This window comes from Trachypithecus francoisi, unplaced genomic scaffold, assembly GCF_009764315.1.
Source record: "Trachypithecus francoisi isolate TF-2019V2 unplaced genomic scaffold, Tfra_2.0 Lachesis_group20, whole genome shotgun sequence".
In the NCBI taxonomy this organism is placed as follows: Eukaryota; Metazoa; Chordata; class Mammalia; order Primates; family Cercopithecidae; genus Trachypithecus; species Trachypithecus francoisi.
The window spans coordinates 38,286,403-38,304,397 of record NW_022681466.1 but is presented as its reverse complement, the minus strand read 5'-3'; the positions used below and the strand labels follow the sequence as shown (position 1 = coordinate 38,304,397).

At 39.0% G+C, this 17,995-nt stretch overlaps 1 protein-coding gene across 16 annotated transcripts in view; it reads left to right on the top strand.

Annotated features, from left to right (window-relative positions):
- Window positions 1-17,995, top strand: part of SYNRG (synergin gamma) — a 97,018-nt gene that overhangs the window by 29,162 nt on the left and 49,861 nt on the right. For 8 of the 16 annotated variants that reach the window (XR_004430715.1, XR_004430716.1, XM_033183829.1 and 5 more), the window contains exons 7-12: window positions 2,081-2,383; window positions 4,192-4,425; window positions 5,397-5,474; window positions 9,841-10,037; window positions 10,938-11,186; window positions 12,912-13,045. Coding sequence is in view for 14 of the 16 variants with exons in the window: in XM_033183829.1 (XP_033039720.1) it covers window positions 2,081-2,383; window positions 4,192-4,425; window positions 5,397-5,474; window positions 9,841-10,037; window positions 10,938-11,186; window positions 12,912-13,045 (1,195 nt within the window). In the remaining 2 variants the exon portion in view is untranslated. The remainder of the gene's footprint in view (window positions 1-2,080; window positions 2,384-4,191; window positions 4,426-5,396; window positions 5,475-9,840; window positions 10,038-10,937; window positions 11,187-12,911; window positions 13,046-17,995) is intronic. The other 8 variants (XM_033183839.1, XM_033183838.1, XM_033183835.1 and 5 more) reach the window with 5 other exon arrangements.

The following is a 17,995-nucleotide window of genomic DNA, read 5'->3' as shown; positions in this document are numbered from 1 at the left end:
GAGACGTGGTGGCTCACATCCGTAATCCCAAAACTTTGGGAGACCAAGGTGGGCAGATCATGTGAATTAAGGAGTTCAAGACCAGCCTGGCCAATATGGTGAAACCCTGTCTCTATAAAAATACAAAAATTAGCCTGGCGTGGTGGTGGGCGCCTGTTGTCCCAGCTACTTGCAAGGCTGAGGCACGAGAATCGCTTGAACCTGGGAGGCAGAGGTTGCAGTGAGCTGAGATCATGCCACTGTACTCTAGCCTGGTTGACAGAGGGAGACCCAGTCTCAAATAATAATAATAATAGTAGTAGTAGTAACAATAATACATGTAAAGATGCAACAATAAAATAGTATTGTTAAAGAGCTTCATGTTAAATGTAGCCCCAGTCGAGCAGGTTCATTACATAAGTGAATTTTACATTTAATAATAAAAAGCCACAGTGACATTTATATCCTTTAGTGCCAAAAATCTTTTAAAGGTATTCGTAGTCTTCAGGCAGGGTTTACTTTCTTAAATTGACTGTTGTTGTTTGATTCGGCACTTTATATATCCTAATGTTGATGCTTTTCACAAGAAAATATCACCTTAATAATGTGTTTAATATTCTTGTCTTGGCCAGGCATGGTGTCTCAGCCTGTAATCCCAGTGCTTTGGGAGGCCAAGGTGGGTGGATCACCTTAGGTTAGGAGTTCAAGACCAGCCTGGCCAATACGGTGAAACCCCCATCTGTACTAAAAATACAAAAATTTGGCTGGCTGCGGTGGCTCACACCTGTAATCCCAGCACTTTGGGTGGTGGAGGCAGGCAGATCACAAGGTCAGGAGTTCGAGACCAGCCTGGCCAATATGGTGAAACCTCATCTCTACTGAAAATACAAAAATTAGCCAGGCATGGTGGTTGCTACTTGGGAGGCTGAGGCAGAAGAATTGCTTGAACCCAGGAGGCGGAGGTTGCTGTGAGCCAAGATCACGCCATTGCACTCCAGTCTGGGGGACAGAGCAACAGTCTGGGTGACAGAGCAAGATTCCATCACACACACACACACACACAAACACACAAATACAAAAATTAACTGGGCGTGATGGTGCGTACCTGTAGTCCCAGCTACTCAAGAGTCTGAGGCAGAAAAATCTCTTGAACCTGGGGAACAAAGCATAGGTTGCAGTGAGCTGAGCTCATGCCATTGCACTCTAACCTGGGCATCACAGAGAGATTCTATCTCAAAAAAAAAAAAAACAAGTTCTTTTGTAATTTTTATTCCTCATATGGTAACTTTACTGAAATATGATCTATGCAAGTGTGTGGATCAAGCATGATATTTCAAAAATTACAAGTTTGTATTGTGCATTATTTCTTACTGAATTTCTTAATAAATAATGAAATTTAGTCATCATAGTATATATCTGTCCAAAATGTATTCAGCACTATATAGGTAGGTTTTCTTACATCTGATGTGTATTGGTTTGAGATAATATTATCTAGATAAACAGATCATTTCGACTTCAAAAATAATCATCACTTTGATGTAAAGCATCAGTGGTCTCAGGGGAAAAATTATTAATCTAATGAAAGAAAGAAAGACTGTCAAGGCCAGGAGCTCGAGACCAGCGTGGGCAACATAGTGAGACACCATCTCTATGAAAAAAAAAGAAAGGAAGAATTAACTGGGTATGCTGGCATGTGCCTATATTCCTAGCTACTCAGGCACTGAGGCTGGAGGATTGCTTGAGCCCAGGAGTTTGAGGCTGCTATGATCATGAGCTGTGAGCATGCCGCAGCACTCTGGCCTAGGTCCTGTCTCTAAAATAAATCAATAGATACATACATTTTTAGTTTTGCCTTTTTCGAACCAAATGCAAAATAGCTATTAAAATTCCCCTTTAGAAAGACATAAAATTGTGTATAAATAGACATCAAAGTGTTTTACATGCATCATATAATTCCATTTGACTGTTGTTACTTGTTATTTCTTGTTCACCTCCCTATTTATGTTTCAATGTATTCTTTTGGAATTGTACTACATCTTCATTACTTTTTCTCTGTTGGTTTCCATTTTTGTGTGTTTCATTGCCATTTTCCATTTTGCAGATTGCCCCACATCATCTCATTCTACTAAAACTGTCTCCCCATCACCTGCCTTTCTTGATGAAGAAGAATTCAGTGACTTTATGCAGGGACCTGTTGAAGTTCCCCCATGTGGGCCTTCTTCCACGTCCCAGCCCTTTCAGTCTTTCCATCCCTCTACCCCACTTGGCCAGTTGCATACACAGAAGGCTGGGACACAGCCTCTCCCTCCAGGTCAGAGACCAGTGCCTTTTGCCTTACATGGTGTCCCTGGGCAAATTCCTTACTTCTCTGCTGCTTCAGCCTCACACAGTGTACCAAAAGCAGGTAACTCTTAGCATTATTAATGAAAATATTCTTAAGATATCCTGGGATAACTTATTTTTGTTACATAAGTAGAATAATCCAGTGATGTTGGCAAATAAACATGTACATGAATATATGACTGCTGTTGAAATTCAACAAAACAAGTGTTCTAGATTTTTAAGTTCTGGGGTCTTCACATTCCAGAAAGGTGATTTAAAACTTTTGCTCCTCAAGTAGGAGCACTTTAAACTGCCTTATAACTGTAAAAGAAATCTTCTGATTTTTCTGGAAGATTGTTGTTTGGGAGATTCACCAATATCATTTTCTTAAGAATAAGGAGCCAGGAAAGGCTTCTTTAGAAAGTACTCTTTCAGCTTCAGTGACAGGGCACTTGGGGGCAGAAGCCCAGGTTGTTCATTTACTATCAGTTTGTCCTTGATGTGCCTTAGATTTTGTCGTCTGTAAAATGAATAGAGACAGCTACACATCCTGGCTTGAGACAGGGTGCTGGGAGGGATCTTGGCAGACATGTACTCAGTCCAGACTTTCTCATTTGATGGACGTGGAAACAGACCAAGAGATGACGATGATGTCACTGGCCAGAGGCCTTCCTAGGAGTTAGTGAAAGTGTTATCTTATGTAGGTTGTCAGATTTCAAAGGTAGTGCTCCTTCTTCCACTATACTCTTCCACCTATCTCGTAGAATTCTTTAGAATCACAGTAGATAATTATGTTTACATTCTCTAAAATCTCTAATAGTCTCTCAAGTCCTATACAAATGTGCAATAATTGAATTATTTCAACGTTTACTTTTTTTTTTTTTTTTTTTGAGACAGAGTCTTGCAGTATCACCCAGGCTGGAGTGCAGTGGCGTGATCTCAGCTCACTGCAGCCTCTGCCTCCTGGGTTCAAGTGATTCTCCTGCCTCAGCCTCCCGAGTAGCTGAGATTACAAGCACCTGCCCCATACCTGGCTAATTTTTGTATTTTGAGACAGTCTTGCTCTGCCACCCAGGCTGGAGTGCAGTGGCGTGATCTCAGCTCACTGCAGCCTCTGCCTCCTGGGTTCAAGTGATTCTCCTGCCTCAGCCTCCCGAGTAGCTGAGATTACAAGCACCTGCCACCATACCTGGCTAATTTTTTGTATTTTTAGTAGAGATGGGTTTCACTATGTTGGTCAGGCTGGTCTTAAACTTCTGACCTTGTGATCTGCCTGCCTTGGCCTCCCAGAGTGCTGGGATTGCAGGCTTGAGCCACGTTTGTATTTTTAGTAGAGATGGGTTTCACTATGTTGGTCAGGCTGGTCTTAAACTTCTGACCTTGTGATCTGCCTGCCTTGGCCTCCCAGAGTGCTGGGATTGCAGGCTTGAGCCACGGCGCCTAGCCACAGTGTTTACATTATATGTGGCAGGACCTCCCTTTAGAATATGGAGGTGAGCTGGGCACCGTGGCTCACATCTATAATCCCAGCACTTTGGAAGGCTGAGGTGGGTAGGTCACCTGAGGTCAGGAGTTCGAGACCAGCCTGGCCAACATGGCGAAACCCCATCTCTACTAAAAATACAAAAATTAGCTGGGCTTGGTGGTGGGCGCCTATAATCTTAGCTACTCAGTAGGCTGAGGCGGGAGAATCGCTTGAACCTGGGAGGCAGAGGTTGCAGTGAGCTGAGATTGTGCCAGTACACTATAGCCTGGGTGACAGAGTGAGACTGTGTCTCAAAAAAAAAAAAAAAAAAAAAAAGAATATGGGGTGGAGATGGATGTTTGAAAAGATTAGACATATACACATATACAGTTATATACAAATAATCCTTCATGCTGTTTGTTTAGGCCCTTCCTTGGAGGAGAAGTTCCTAGTATCTTGTGATATAAGTACATCTGGGCAGGAACAAATTAAATTAAATACTTCTGAAGTTGGCCACAAAGCCCTAGGCCCAGGTTCCAGTAAGAGCCATCCCAGTTTAACGGCCAGTAACGGGGGTGCTGTAGATGGATGTGTAAGTGGTACCACCACTGCAGAGGCAGAAAAGACTTCAGATCAAAACCTGTCAATTGAAGAGAGTGGTGAGCTCGTGAAACATTCAACAAAAAACTTGTTTAACCAAACGTTGCTCAAATGCTAACACCTTAAGCATTAATCTTCAAATGAATGCTGCTTGATTTTGCTAATCGAAATTTTGCTTGAAATATATTTAATGCATTTCTTTCTCCAATTAACCCCTAAGATTTTGCTCTGAATTCTTTCAACACACTGTTACTCCTTTTTAAAAATGTTTTTGATAACTGGTTTTCTTAATTGGAATCATTTCTGATTTAAAATTTTCTTTCTTTTTATTTTATAAAAACTCTCTTTTTTTCCACTTATACTTTGTCTTCTTCCATAAAGGTTGAAAAGTTAAAATGTTAACAGGAAAAGTCACCAATGAGAATATAGTCTTGCTTTGTCTACAATAAATCATATGCACCACTGCCTAAAATATCTAAATTTTATAAATTCAACCCTCAGAAATGAATTAGAATGTGGGCAGCCTAGGAGGCAAACTTTTGGGAGAATATTTCACTGGACAAAAAGCCCCCAAAAGTCCTGTGTATTTAAAATATCTGTATCATATGTAGATTAAAAAAAAAAAAAAAAGAATGAAACTTTGCAAAGAAGCACTAGTAAAAACTGCAAGTAAAGCTTGGACAATTAAATATTTTTAGATACATAATTTTAAACTATCATCTATCATTTTTTTTCCCTTAATTTGTAATACATGTTAAATAGTGCAAGGCTTATATGATTTAGAGTATTGAATTGATACATTTTAGATTTTGTATAATTTACTCTTTAGGACATAGTTAACATACAAGAGTTGCTTAGAAACCAAATATTTTATTCTGAATCTGGGGCAGGGGGGACCAAATATTTTAATTGTATTGGTGACTTTTTTTAGTGTCTCCAGCCAGTGCTCTTTATAAAAAACCATGACTCAGTGTGATTTCACCATCTTCTCCATGGACCACTGTATACATTGATGTTTCTTATCTTCTAGGTGTGGGAGTATTTCCCTCACAGGATCCTGCTCAACCCAGAATGCCTCCTTGGATTTACAATGAGAGTTTGGTTCCAGGTAAAAAAGCCCAGGATTCCCATCTGGATATTTTGCGTTATATATTGTAAACGTAGTTGTAAATATTTACTGTCGTAGTTACAAAATATGCAGGAGGAATTGTGACTTTTCTTTTTTTCTGAAAGAGTACAGAAATTAAATAAATGTCCTGTTTCATAAGACTGCCTCATGTATGGAATAACTATATAAATGAAGGAGAACAGTTTTAATGTTTTATCAGCCATCATACTTTCATTTCTAAAAGCTCGCTTAGATTTATTATGCTTTAATGGACATTATCAAATATTTAGTTCAGCAATTAATAACTTATCAAGAATTTTACTAAAATATTTGTCATTTTCTGAATTCTTAGTTTATATTTTTAAAAATATTGTTTCTATGACTTATTTGTCATGTAATACTATATGAAATAAAAGACCATGTGGGATCTTTTTTTTCACATTGGAAGATGTGAAGGATAGTGTTTACTTTTTTTTTTTTTTTTTGAGACAAGGTCTTACTATGTCACCCAGGCTGGAGTGCAGTGACACAATCTTGGCTCACTGCAGCCTTGACCTCCCCAGGCTCAGGCAATCCTCCCACCTCCGCCTCTCTAGTAGCTGGGACTACAGGGGCGTGCCACTACGCCCAGCTAATTTTTGTATTTTTTTGTAGAGACGGGGTCTCACCATGTTGCTCAGGCTGGTCTCAAACTCCTGGGCTCAAGTGATCTGCCTGCCTCGGTCTCCCAAAGTGCTGGGATTACGAGTGTGAGCCACTGCACCCGGCCTACTTTTTACATGTATCTTTACTGCTGAGCCAAAAAGAAAAAAAAAAAGAAAAGAAAATCCTTAAAGTGCATTTTCTTCTTTAAACAAAAAAAAATTTATTTTTAATTTTTATGGCTACATAAGTGTATATTTTTATGGAGTACATGAGATATTTTGATACAGACATACAATATGTAATAATCACATCAGGGTAGATAGGGTATCCATTACCTCAAGCATGTATTACTTCTTTGTGTTATGAGCGTTCCAATTATACTCGTTATTTTTTCTTATAATAAAATAATTATTTTAATGAAGTATTCAAAATAATTTTAAACATCTGATCAATAAGATTATACACAAATGAGTATGGTGCACAAATTATTGTTTACTGTAGCTACCTTGTAGTGCTATCAAATTCTAGATCTTATTCCTCCTATCCAACTATATTTTTATGCCTATTAACCATCCCCATTATTCCCCCCTCCCCACTACCCTTCTCAGCCTCTGGAAACCATCATTCTATTCTCTGTCTCCATGAGTTCAGTTGTTTTAATGTTTAGCTTCCACAAATGAATGAGAATATGTGAAATTGGTCTTTCTATGCCTGACTTATTTCTCTTAATATAATGTCCTCCTGTTCCAACCATGTTGTTGGAAATGACAGGATCTCGATTTTGCTCCATTGTGTACATGCACCACATTTTCTTTATCCATTTGATAAAGTGTCTGTCAACGGACACTTAGGTTGCTTTTGAATCTTGGCTTATAAATTAGTACAGCCACTGTGGAGAAACCTTTATACTGTTCTCCATAGTGGCTATACTAATTTACATTCCTACCAACAGTGTATGAGGGTGGCCTTTTTTCCACATCCTCACCAGCATTCGTTATTGCTTATCTTTTGGATAAAAGCCATTTTAAGTGGGGTGAGATGATATCTCATTGTAGTTTTGATTGACATTTCTCTGATGATCAATGATGTTGAGCCCCTTTTCATAAACCTGTTTGCCATTTGCATGTCGTCTTTTGAGAAATGCCTGTTCAGTTGTCTTGCCCATTTTAAAATCAGATTGTTAGCTTTTTTTTCTATTGAGTTGTTTGAGCTTCTTATATATTTTGGTTATTAATCCCTTGTCAGATGGATAGTTTACAGATATTTTCTCCCGTTCTGTGTGTTGTCCATTTTTTGATTGTTTCCTTTGCAGTGCAAAAGCTTTTTAACTTGATGTGATCCCATTTGTCCATTTTTGCTTTGGTTGCCATTATTTTTGGGTTATTACTCAAGACATCTTGCCCAGATCAATGTCCTGGAGAGTTTCCCTAAGTTTTCTTTTAGTAGTTTCGTAGTTTCTGGTCTTAGATTTAAAAGTCATTAATTCATTTCGATTTGAGTTTTGTTTTTTGTGTGGGATGGGGTCTAGTTTTATTCTTCTGCATATGGATATCCGGTTTTTCCAGCACCATTTATTGAAGAGACCCTTCCCAATGTATGTTCTTGGCACCTTTCTGAAAAATGAGTTCACTGTGGATGTGTGGATTTATTTCTGGGTTCTCTGTGTCTATGTTATTACTATGCTGTTTTGGTTACTATAGCTTTGTAGTATAATTTGAAGTCAGGTAGTATACAGTAAAGTACTGTAATTCCTCCAGTTTTGTTCTTTTTGCTCAGAATGGCTTTGGCTATTCTAGGTCCTTTGTGGTGCCATATAAATTTTAGGATTATGTTTTCTGTTTCTGTGAAGAATGTAATTGGTATTGATAAAGATTGCATTGAATCTGTACTACCCATTGCTTTGGGTACTGTGGACATTTTAACAACATTGATTCTTCCAAAACATGAACATGGAATATTTCTCTACTTTTTTATGTCCCCTTCAATTTCTTGTATTAATGTTTTATAGTTTTCTTTCAAATGCATTTTCTGATACTACTTACAATGACAAAAGGCTGATTGTTACCAAAATCGTATGTACAATTCAACTGTACATAAAAATAATGACTTTTCTTCCAAATGCCTATTGGACAGTTTGTATCTTTTCTTCTTCTCTGTCCTCAAGCCAAACACGAAATCTAGATCTTGGTATATTTTGGAGTTTTATCCATTTTCTGCCAGTTTGTATTACTTTCTCCCTCTTCCTTCCAAACATACATGCACGTATACTTTCTAGTCAAAATATGTATTCTTTTTTTTTTTTTTTTTTTGAGATGGGGTCTCTCTCTGTCACCCAGGCTGGAGTGCAGTGGCGCGATCTTGACTCACTGCAACCTCTGCCTCCCAAGTTCAAGCAATTCTCCTGCCTCAGCCTCCCGAGTAGCTGGGGCTATAGGCATATACCACCACGCCTGGCTAATTTTTTTTTATTTTTAGTAGAGATGGGATTTCACCATATTGGCTAGGCTGGTCTCGAACTCCTGACCTTGTGACTCGCGCACCTCGGCATCCCAAAGTGCTGGGATTACAGGCATGAGCCACCACATCCGGCCAAAAATATGTGTTCTTATGGAGAGCCCACTAACCTGTAATCCATACTTATAATCCCAGATGTAAAATTTTTGTTTTAAACAGTTTCTCTGTCCACCTTAGCCCTACTAACTTTCATCTCCCTAACTAAGCTTGCTAGATTTAGTAAATAACCATACAGGATGCCCAGTTAAATTTGAATTTCAGGTAAAAAGCAAATAATTTTTTAGTATAAGTATGTCCCATGCAATATTGGCATTCTTTATTTTAGCCCTGTCTCTAACATTTCCCACTTGGTCCTTTGGAAAACCCATGTTATTATCAAAAACTCACCAACCGTACCCGCCTTTTTAAGATACTTGTTCTGCTTCCTCACCCTAACAGAAACTGGGTCTTTCCTTAAAGGTTGTATTTCCATAGCACCTTCTCCAATGGTGTTTTCTGTCACAGCCTCTAATTTACTGGAGAAGAGTGATGTTGGTGTAATTCTTACTTCCTGTTGCTCTTTTCAAACTGTTCCCACCATCATTACTCTACGGCTTCTCTTGTAATACCCAAAGCATGGTGTCTTGTTACAATCTTCTACTGAATTATAAGACTTTGTCTTACCTCTAGCCCTAAACTTTATCTTTAGTACCAGGCTCCAGACTCTAATTGTCTGCTGGACATTGCCACTGGAATATCTCAATTTTTTTTTCTTTTTTTTTGAAACGGAGTCTCACTGTTTCCCAGGCTGAAGTGCAGAGTGCAGAGTTGCGATCTTAGCTCACTGCAACCTTTGTCTCAGGGTTCAAGCGATTCTCCTGCCTCAGCCTCCTGAGTAGCTGGGCCTACAGGCACATGCCACCACGCCTGGCTAATTTTTCTATTTTTAGTAGAGATGGGGTTTCACTATGTTGGCCAGACTGGTCTCAAACTCCTGACCTCAGATGATCTGCTGGCCTTGACCTCCCAAGTGCTGAAAGATTATAGACAAGCCACCATGCCCAGCTGCACTGGAATATGTTTAAAGCAGTTTAAACCCTGACATGGCTTTGGTTCTATTAAAGCAGTTTGATTGAAGATTATTATTCTTGTATACCAACAATGGCACCCCAAAAAATGAATCACTTGAAATGTGTTTCCATTTGTAATCTGGTCTTTCCTTTAATAGATGCCTATAAGAAAATCTTAGAAACCACAATGACTCCAACCGGAATAGATACTGCCAAACTGTATCCCATTCTGATGTCATCTGGGCTTCCCAGGGAAACTCTTGGACAGATATGGGCCTTAGCTAATCGAACTACACCAGGCAAACTTACAAAAGAAGAACTTTATACCGTTCTAGCCATGATAGCGGTAACACAGGTAAACCATGTTTCTTAAGTTAGATCAAATAACTTTATTAGTATAAATTACAAGGATATGAAATCTTTTTTACTATATTGTGTAGCTCCTTGTACATTAAAATTTCGATCATTTTCAGGATATAGTGCTTCAAAACTGTAGAGTTTATATGATGTGCATAATAGCAAGTTATTCCTTTGTTTAAAGACCTTTTGTTTTGGTTTGTTTTTGAGACTGAGTCTCACTCTATTGCGGAGGCTGGAGTGCAGTGGTGCGATCTCAGCTTACTGCAACTTCCACCTCCTGGGTTCAAGTGATTCTCCTGTCTCAGCCTCCCAAGTAGCTGGGATTACAGGCACCTGCCACCATGCCTGACTAATTTTTATATTTTTAGTAGAGATGGGGTTTCACCATGTTGGCAAGGCTGGTCTCGAACTCCTGACCTCAAGTGATCTGCCTGCCTCGGCCTTCCAAAGTGCTGGGATTACAGGTGTGAGCCACCATGCCTGGCCTAAAGACTTTTAATATATTAACATTCTCTGAACTTGAAAGTTAGTCTGTAATAGGTGAAATTACTCTGTCTTTTGAAGTTTTCTCTAAAATTTCGTAGATATAAAGTATTCTCAGTCTGGTAGAAATTTTTCTTTTATTGCAAAGTCATTTAAAATGATTTGATCATATAGAATTAACCAAACGTGTCAGAAAGTGAAAATGTCAGAACTGATATGTGTTGGCCATTTCTTTGTTAAGTATTAGGTTTGCATTGACCTTGTAACTTTTTTTCTTAAATCAAATTCATGAGTTTTGAGAGTAGAAGTGGAAACATGCAAAGGCTACAGATTTTTATCTTTCCGTCTCTGCCAGATTTCGACCGTATGTGGTTTACAACCCCCTAATCCATTTTCTTTCTATCATTTGTAGAGGGGCGTTCCTGCAATGAGTCCTGATGCTTTAAACCAGTTCCCAGCAGCTCCTATTCCAACTTTAAGTGGTTTTTCTATGACTCTGCCTGCACCGGTGAGTCAGCCAACTGTGATACCTTCAGGCCCTGCGGGCTCCATGCCCCTCAGCCTTGGACAGCCAGTCATGGGTATTAACCTTGTTGGACCAGTGGGTGGAGCTGCAGCCCAGGCTTCTAGTGGTTTCATACCAACCTTCCCTGCAAATCAGGTAAATGGAGAAGCTGTGCATATTTCAAATAATCACTGAAAGTGAATCTGGGCACCATTTTTTCCAGGGATACGTAGTGTACGTTACTGGATTATAGGGAGCACATTTAAATTCTTAGGTTGTATCTTTCAGAAAAACTGCTAAACCTGAAATTAAAATACTTTAGTTTTTCACTTCTCAGATTAGCAAAAATGTTTTAAGTATATAATATTTAGTGTCATTGAAAAAGTAGGGTAAAAGTGACTAATACACTCTAGGCTTATTGGTACAGCCTTGTTGAAAGGCAGACTTGGCAATAGTTATCAAAATTCTACATGTCAAGGTGGGCGTGGTGGTGTGTACCTATAGTACCAGCTGCTCCAGAGGCTAAGGCAGGAGGATCACTTGATCCCAGGGATTCAAGTCTGCAGTGAGCTATGGTTATGATCACACCATTGCACTCCAGCTTGGCAACAGAAGGAGACTCAGTTTACAAAAAAAAAAAATGCTTCAGCATGTCTCTATCTTCTCTCCTAGCAGTCACATTATTAGAAATCTATCCCAAGAAATAGTAACTCAAATTAGCAAAGATATGTAAGAATTTTTGTTGTAACATTATTTGTTAGAGTAAAAAGTGGAAATAGCTAAATATCCAACAGGAGGAGAACGGTTAAATAAATTTCAGTTCATTCACACAGTGGTGGTAATCTTTAAACTGAGTAAGATAGAGCTACATGTACTGCATGGAAATGTGTCTTTGTTATATAGTTAGAGTATAGAGCAATATAGTGTAATCTCATTTTTCTTTAAAACAAATGAGCTGTTAACAGTACTTCTAGAGTGTGGGATTAGGAGTCAGTGTCCACTCTGTACATGTATGTGATTGGTTATGATGAGCTTGTGTCACTTAATTTGCAAACATGCATGATATATCTATATGTCTTTTTTTTTTTTTTTTTTTTTAGCATTTTGACCTTTTCAATTTTTTTTTTTTTTTTTTTTGAGATAGAGTCTTGCTATATTGCCCAGGCTGGAGTGCAGTAGTGTGATCTTGGCTTGCTGTAACCTCTGCTTCCTGGGTTCAAGCCATTCTCCTGCCTCAGCCTGCCAAGTAGCTGGGATTACAGGTGCCCACCACCACACCCAGCTAGATGTGTTTTTTAAAGATAGCAGGCACTTAGTAACCCAATGAATGTCATTCAGCTATTTTTAAAATGTATAGATTAGCTTTTTTTTTTTTTTTTTTTTTTTTTTTCAGCCAGAGTCTTGCTTTGTTGCCCAGCTGGGCTGGAGTGCAGTGGCACAATCTCGGCTCACTGCAACCTCCGCCTCCTGGGTTCAAGCGATTCTCCTGTCTCAGCCACCCATGTAACTGGGACTACAGACACATGCCACCATGCCCAGCTAATTTTTGTATTTTTAGTAGAGATGGGGTTTCGCCATGTTGGCCAGACTGGTCTCGAACTTCTGACCTCAGGAGATCTGCCCACCTTGGCCTCCCAAAGCGCTGGGATTACAGACGTGAGCCACTGCGCCCAGTCTAGATTAGCTATTTAAACCAGTTTTTTACCATTTGTACCAGAGAGTATCTAAAATACAAAACAGTATTCCTGCCTTAAGCACTTGAGTTAATGTATCTAAACTGAGAAATTTTAAGGGCAGTCTTTGAAGTTAAATGTTGGAGATTTGTTGTGTATGTATTTTGTCAGTCAGTGCTATTTATTTAAATATCCTTTATAAACCTAGGTAGTAAAGCCAGAAGAAGATGACTTCCAGGATTTTCAAGATGCTTCTAAGTCAGGATCCCTTGATGACTCATTCAGTGATTTCCAAGAGTTGCCTGCTTCTTCAAAAGCAAATAACTCCCAGCATGGAAACAGGTAGGAACGAGTTTAATATATTTAACATTGTATTTAACCAGTAAGAAAGAGACATCCGTAATAGGAAGGCTAGGTGTGAGAAATTTAAAAATTAAGACTCCTTACTTTACTACTTTCTGTGATTATTCCTTCTGTATTAATACTTTTACTCTCCAAACTTCTCTCCTTTGTCCACCTTAAACTTCAGCTCCTACTGTTTCCTCTAAGTACACACCTGCCTGGCAATATTCTTTTTCACCTGTGCCAAACCTTTATTATAGCTAGAGCACCTGTGCAGTGATGACTTCGTGTTCCTGTATTAAAGCAAGGTCTTCAACTGTTGAAAAGTTTTTTAGGCAGGAGCACATAATTGTATGTTTTTGTAATGTTATGTACTGTTACTTTTCCACAGAATCGTAATTCAGAACGCTAATCATATTTATTCACATTTCTTGTATAATTGACATTAGTGTCTTTTAAGCCTTCAGATTTCTGTTGTTTGCATAGACAGCTGCATAAACATTTCTCTAAGGTTTTACATGCCACGTTAAGCTTCAGGTACAGTAACTGATTTAGTATGTTGTCAGCATTTTTTATTTTTCTTTTTGAGATGGAGTCTTGCTCTGTTGCCCAGGCTGGAGGGCAGTGGTATGATCTTGGCGCACTGCAACCCCCACCTCCCAAGTTACAGCGATTCTCCTGCCTCAGTCTCCCTAGTAGCCAGGATTACAGGTGTCCACCACCACACCCAGCTAATTTTTTTGTAATTTTGGTAGAGATGGGGTTTCAGTATTTCGCCATGTTGGCCAGGCTGGTCTCAAACTCCTGACCTCAAGTGAGCCTCTCGACTTGGCCTCCAAAGTGCTAGGATTACAGGCATGAGCCACCATGCCAAGCCAGCATTTTAAAAAAAGTATTTAGATATTTCTGCAAAGTGGAACACATCAGACACCAGAGTAAGCGATATGAATTCCTTTGTTTTTATTTTTCAAATTGGTTTTTGTCAGAATACATATTCCGTGTCTCCTGTGTTCCTGTTTATGCAGTTTCGCTCCTCTCTTCCCCGTTTAGCCAATTGATTATCTCTTAGTCAGCACTTTGCCGCATACGCACTGTAACAGGAACTAAGGGACAGGCATTATAGAGAATTACAAATTAGGAAAAGAGACTATTCTCCTGATTTTAAAAATATATTAAATGCGTGTACGTAACATATAGAAGAAACATATATGGAATGAGACCATAGAGTGCTGGTATTTCCAGGACTGCTGCACCAACACAAACAAGTTAAACCTTCTAGACACATAAATTGTATTTCTACTCCAGATCTCTTCCTTCAAACAAAATTTGTATGTACTGCTACTATCTAAGCATTCCCATCTGAATGATTCAAGGCATCTCAAATTCACTGCATGAAATTAAATTCATTGTTTTCCTACTCATAGCCAAATAAAAATGTGTTAAACCATTATTCCCTTCCTTGGTGAATGATGTCACCATATTCAGTCACCAGATTAAAAGCATGCTATTTACTTTGGCTCTGTCCTCTCTCCTTTACCACCATTAACTCTGTCAGCTCTGTGTGACAGTGTGTGATCCTAACTCCTGCCCGCTCTCAACTCTTGCTATTTCCCATGACTTACACTCCAACCATGCCAGCATGACTCCAAACCGACCGTGCTCTTTCAAACTTTATATGTTCTGTTTGCTTCAGTCTGAAATACCCTTACCTAATCTCCCTATAGTTATAGTTCCATTTCAGAAATCAGCTAAATATAGGAAGTTTTTCCTAACCAATTCCTACCTCCAAGGTGAGTTAGGGGCCCCTCCTTTGCTACTGCTGTAGTACCTGATGAATATCTGTGCCCTAATAGTAATTGCTGGTTTACCTGACTGTTTCCCTTACTAGGCTGTAAGTATCTGAAGACAATCATTCATGTTTATATATGTAGTGCTTGGCCCCGTCATATGTAATTAATAAAGATTTGCTGGATGACTGTATTATAGTATGTGGCTTATAAACCTAATTTATCAAATCGGTGATTTATTTATCTGAGCAAAACTCTGTTTGTAGATGAAATTAAAATTTGGGGATAGAAAGTTTTAAGATAGTGGCCAGATCTGAGATATCTGGGGTATTAGCAATTTTGTGTGGCATTATCTCCATGTAATAGTTTACTTTCATGTACGATACTTTGCAGATATTCCTCTTACATATAGCTCTGACTTGACTACTTCCATGCTTTCCTTGAATGAAACTATTTTGTTTATTTGTTTTTTGTTTTTTTTTTTAAGATGAAGCCTCTCTGTGTCACCAGGCTGGAGTACAGTTGCGCAGCCTCGGCTCACTGCAGCTTCTGTCTCCTGGATTCAAGTGATTCTCCTGCCTCAGCCTCCTTAGTAGCTGGGACTGCAGGCGTGCGCCACCACACCCAGCTTATTTTTGTATTTTTAGTAGAGACGGGGTTTCACCATATTGTCCAGGCTGGTCTTGAATTGGTGACCTCAGGCGGTCTGCCTGCCTTGGCCGCCCAAAGTGCTGGAATTACAGACGTGAGCCACCATGCCCAGCTGAATGAAACTATTTTGGTATTATCTAGAATTCATACTCAATGTTCATTTATTCATCCAGCAAACATTTATTTAGTATTTGCTATATGCCAGACACTGGGATAGGCATGAGAAATACAGAAGCAAAAACCACAGTTCCTGCTCTAAGGACACTTAGTTTTATCTGGTATTTAAATTATCTGATAAAGTTCTCTTAGGATTAGTCCTTAAATACATGTATAAAATGTATTCCCTAGTTTATGATAATATGTACTCCAAATTGTTTTAAAAAGAGATTTGTTAAATCATGATGTGAATAGCTAAGCCTAGGAGAAACCATTTTGGACAGAAAATGGGCATTATTTGTTAGAGAAGATGAAAAGGCAAGTAAGATGTTAGGAGTAGACCGGGATGGAGAGCATTGTTAGTCTGTGAGAAAATAACATTAGTTAGGGACAGCACCAGTTGTGGGATGCCTGATGACTTATGACATACTCTATTTTAAAGCATTTTAGGAGTAAGAAGTGGCACAATGAAAGTGATTCTTGCTACTGTGTATAGGATAAATTCAATTGCCATGGTCATCCTGCTGTGAGATGATGAGAATTACTCAGGGTTTGGAGTTATAGACACTGAACAGTTTATATCTGAGAAATTGGTTAGACTCGGTGTTGAACTAGATGTCAGAGTCAAAGGAAAGATGGCAGTTGAGCCCGTGCATAAAACCTGAAGGGCCTCTGGAAGGCAGCAACATCATCCAGTTACTCATTCAGAAAATACTATGTGCCAGGCACTCGGGAGCCTAGACTGATCAACAAAGCAGATATGGGACATTGATCATAGAAAAGTTAACAAGGGGGCCAGGGTTGGCCAGGCACGGTGGCTCATGCCTGTAATCTCAGCACTTTGGGAGGCCGAGGCAGACGGATCACCTGAGGTCAGGAGTTTGAGACCAGCCTGGCCAACATGGCAAAACCCTGTCCCTACAAAAAAAATAAATAAAAATAAAAATACAAAAATTACCCAGGCATGGTGGTGTGTGCCTGTAATTTCAGCTACTTGGGAGGCTGAGGCAGGAGAATTGCTGAACCTGAGAAGTAGAGTTTGCAGTGAGGCAAGATCACACCACTGCACTCCAGCCTGGGAGACAGAGTGAGAATTTGTCTTATAAAAAAAAAAAAAAAGAAGGCTGGCGGGGAAGGCTGGGTGCAGTGGCTCTTGCCTGTAATCCTAGCACTTTGGGAGGCGGATCAGTTGAGCCCAGGAGTTCAAGACCAGCCTAGAAAACCTATGGAGACGCCATCTCTACCAAAAATGCAAAAATTACCTGGGCATGGTGGTACATGCCTGTAGTATCAGCTGTCCCAGCTACTTGGGATGCTGAGGCAGGAGAATCACTTGAACCCAGGAGGTCGAAACTGCAGTGTGCCATGATCGTGCCGCTGCACTTCAGCATGAGCAACAGAGCAAGACACTGCCTCAAAAAATAAATAAAAGTTCACAAAGGGTTAACGTACAGGAGTTTGGGGTTGGTTAGTTTATTCTGCTGAGATCAAAATATTTCTTTTTAAATGTATATATTTAGCAGGGTAAGCAACTAAATAAAACTACCACAGTCATATGGAGTGATTATAAAACACTAATAGATTCACTAGAGAAAATGCAAAATACTTTTTTATGCCGAATTTTTTAAGTCTTACCTTTCAGTAGAATACAGGTTCGTAAGTGTAAGATCAATATGCCTTTCTCACTTGAGTATTTTCATTAGTATGAAAGGGTAGAAATAACTGTCTTCATGTTTGGAACGGATGATGACTACTGTGTAACTGGCGTAAACACTTTCATGGTGATTATAGTGTTTTTTTTTTTTAAATAACTTCAGAGAAAGAACTGGAATGAAATATTCATTTGCAGTGTGCATAAAATTACAGTCTGAGTCATAACTTTTTTTGAATGGAATTTTATTGACTTTAATCAGCAAGCAGTAGTTCATTACCCTAAAGATCCTGGGTTTTTTTTTCCCCAATTCTGTGAATATAATTTTAAAATTAATAATCAATTAAGTGTAACATGTAGTAGAAAGATTTTTACCAATGAGCCTTAAAAGGCCATAGCTAAAGTTGGAGGGTCATGAAAGATAAAGAAATCATTCAACTTTTGGGTTTTTTTTCCCCTAAGATGTTAATTGCCTTTATTCCTGTGTAACATTCTGTACAATGAATTGTACTTTAATTACTTATGGAACTTTTGAAAAGTCAACTTACAATGTATAGGTGATGGCTTATTTCATTTGTCAAGATCAGTTATGTAGCAGCTGTTTGGTGGTGATGTGAAATCATAATATTTGATGGCATTAAGTTCTAAAGGACTGTGTACCCCATTAGCATGCAGCTGCCAGAGCCTAGTTTTTACCTTGCTTGT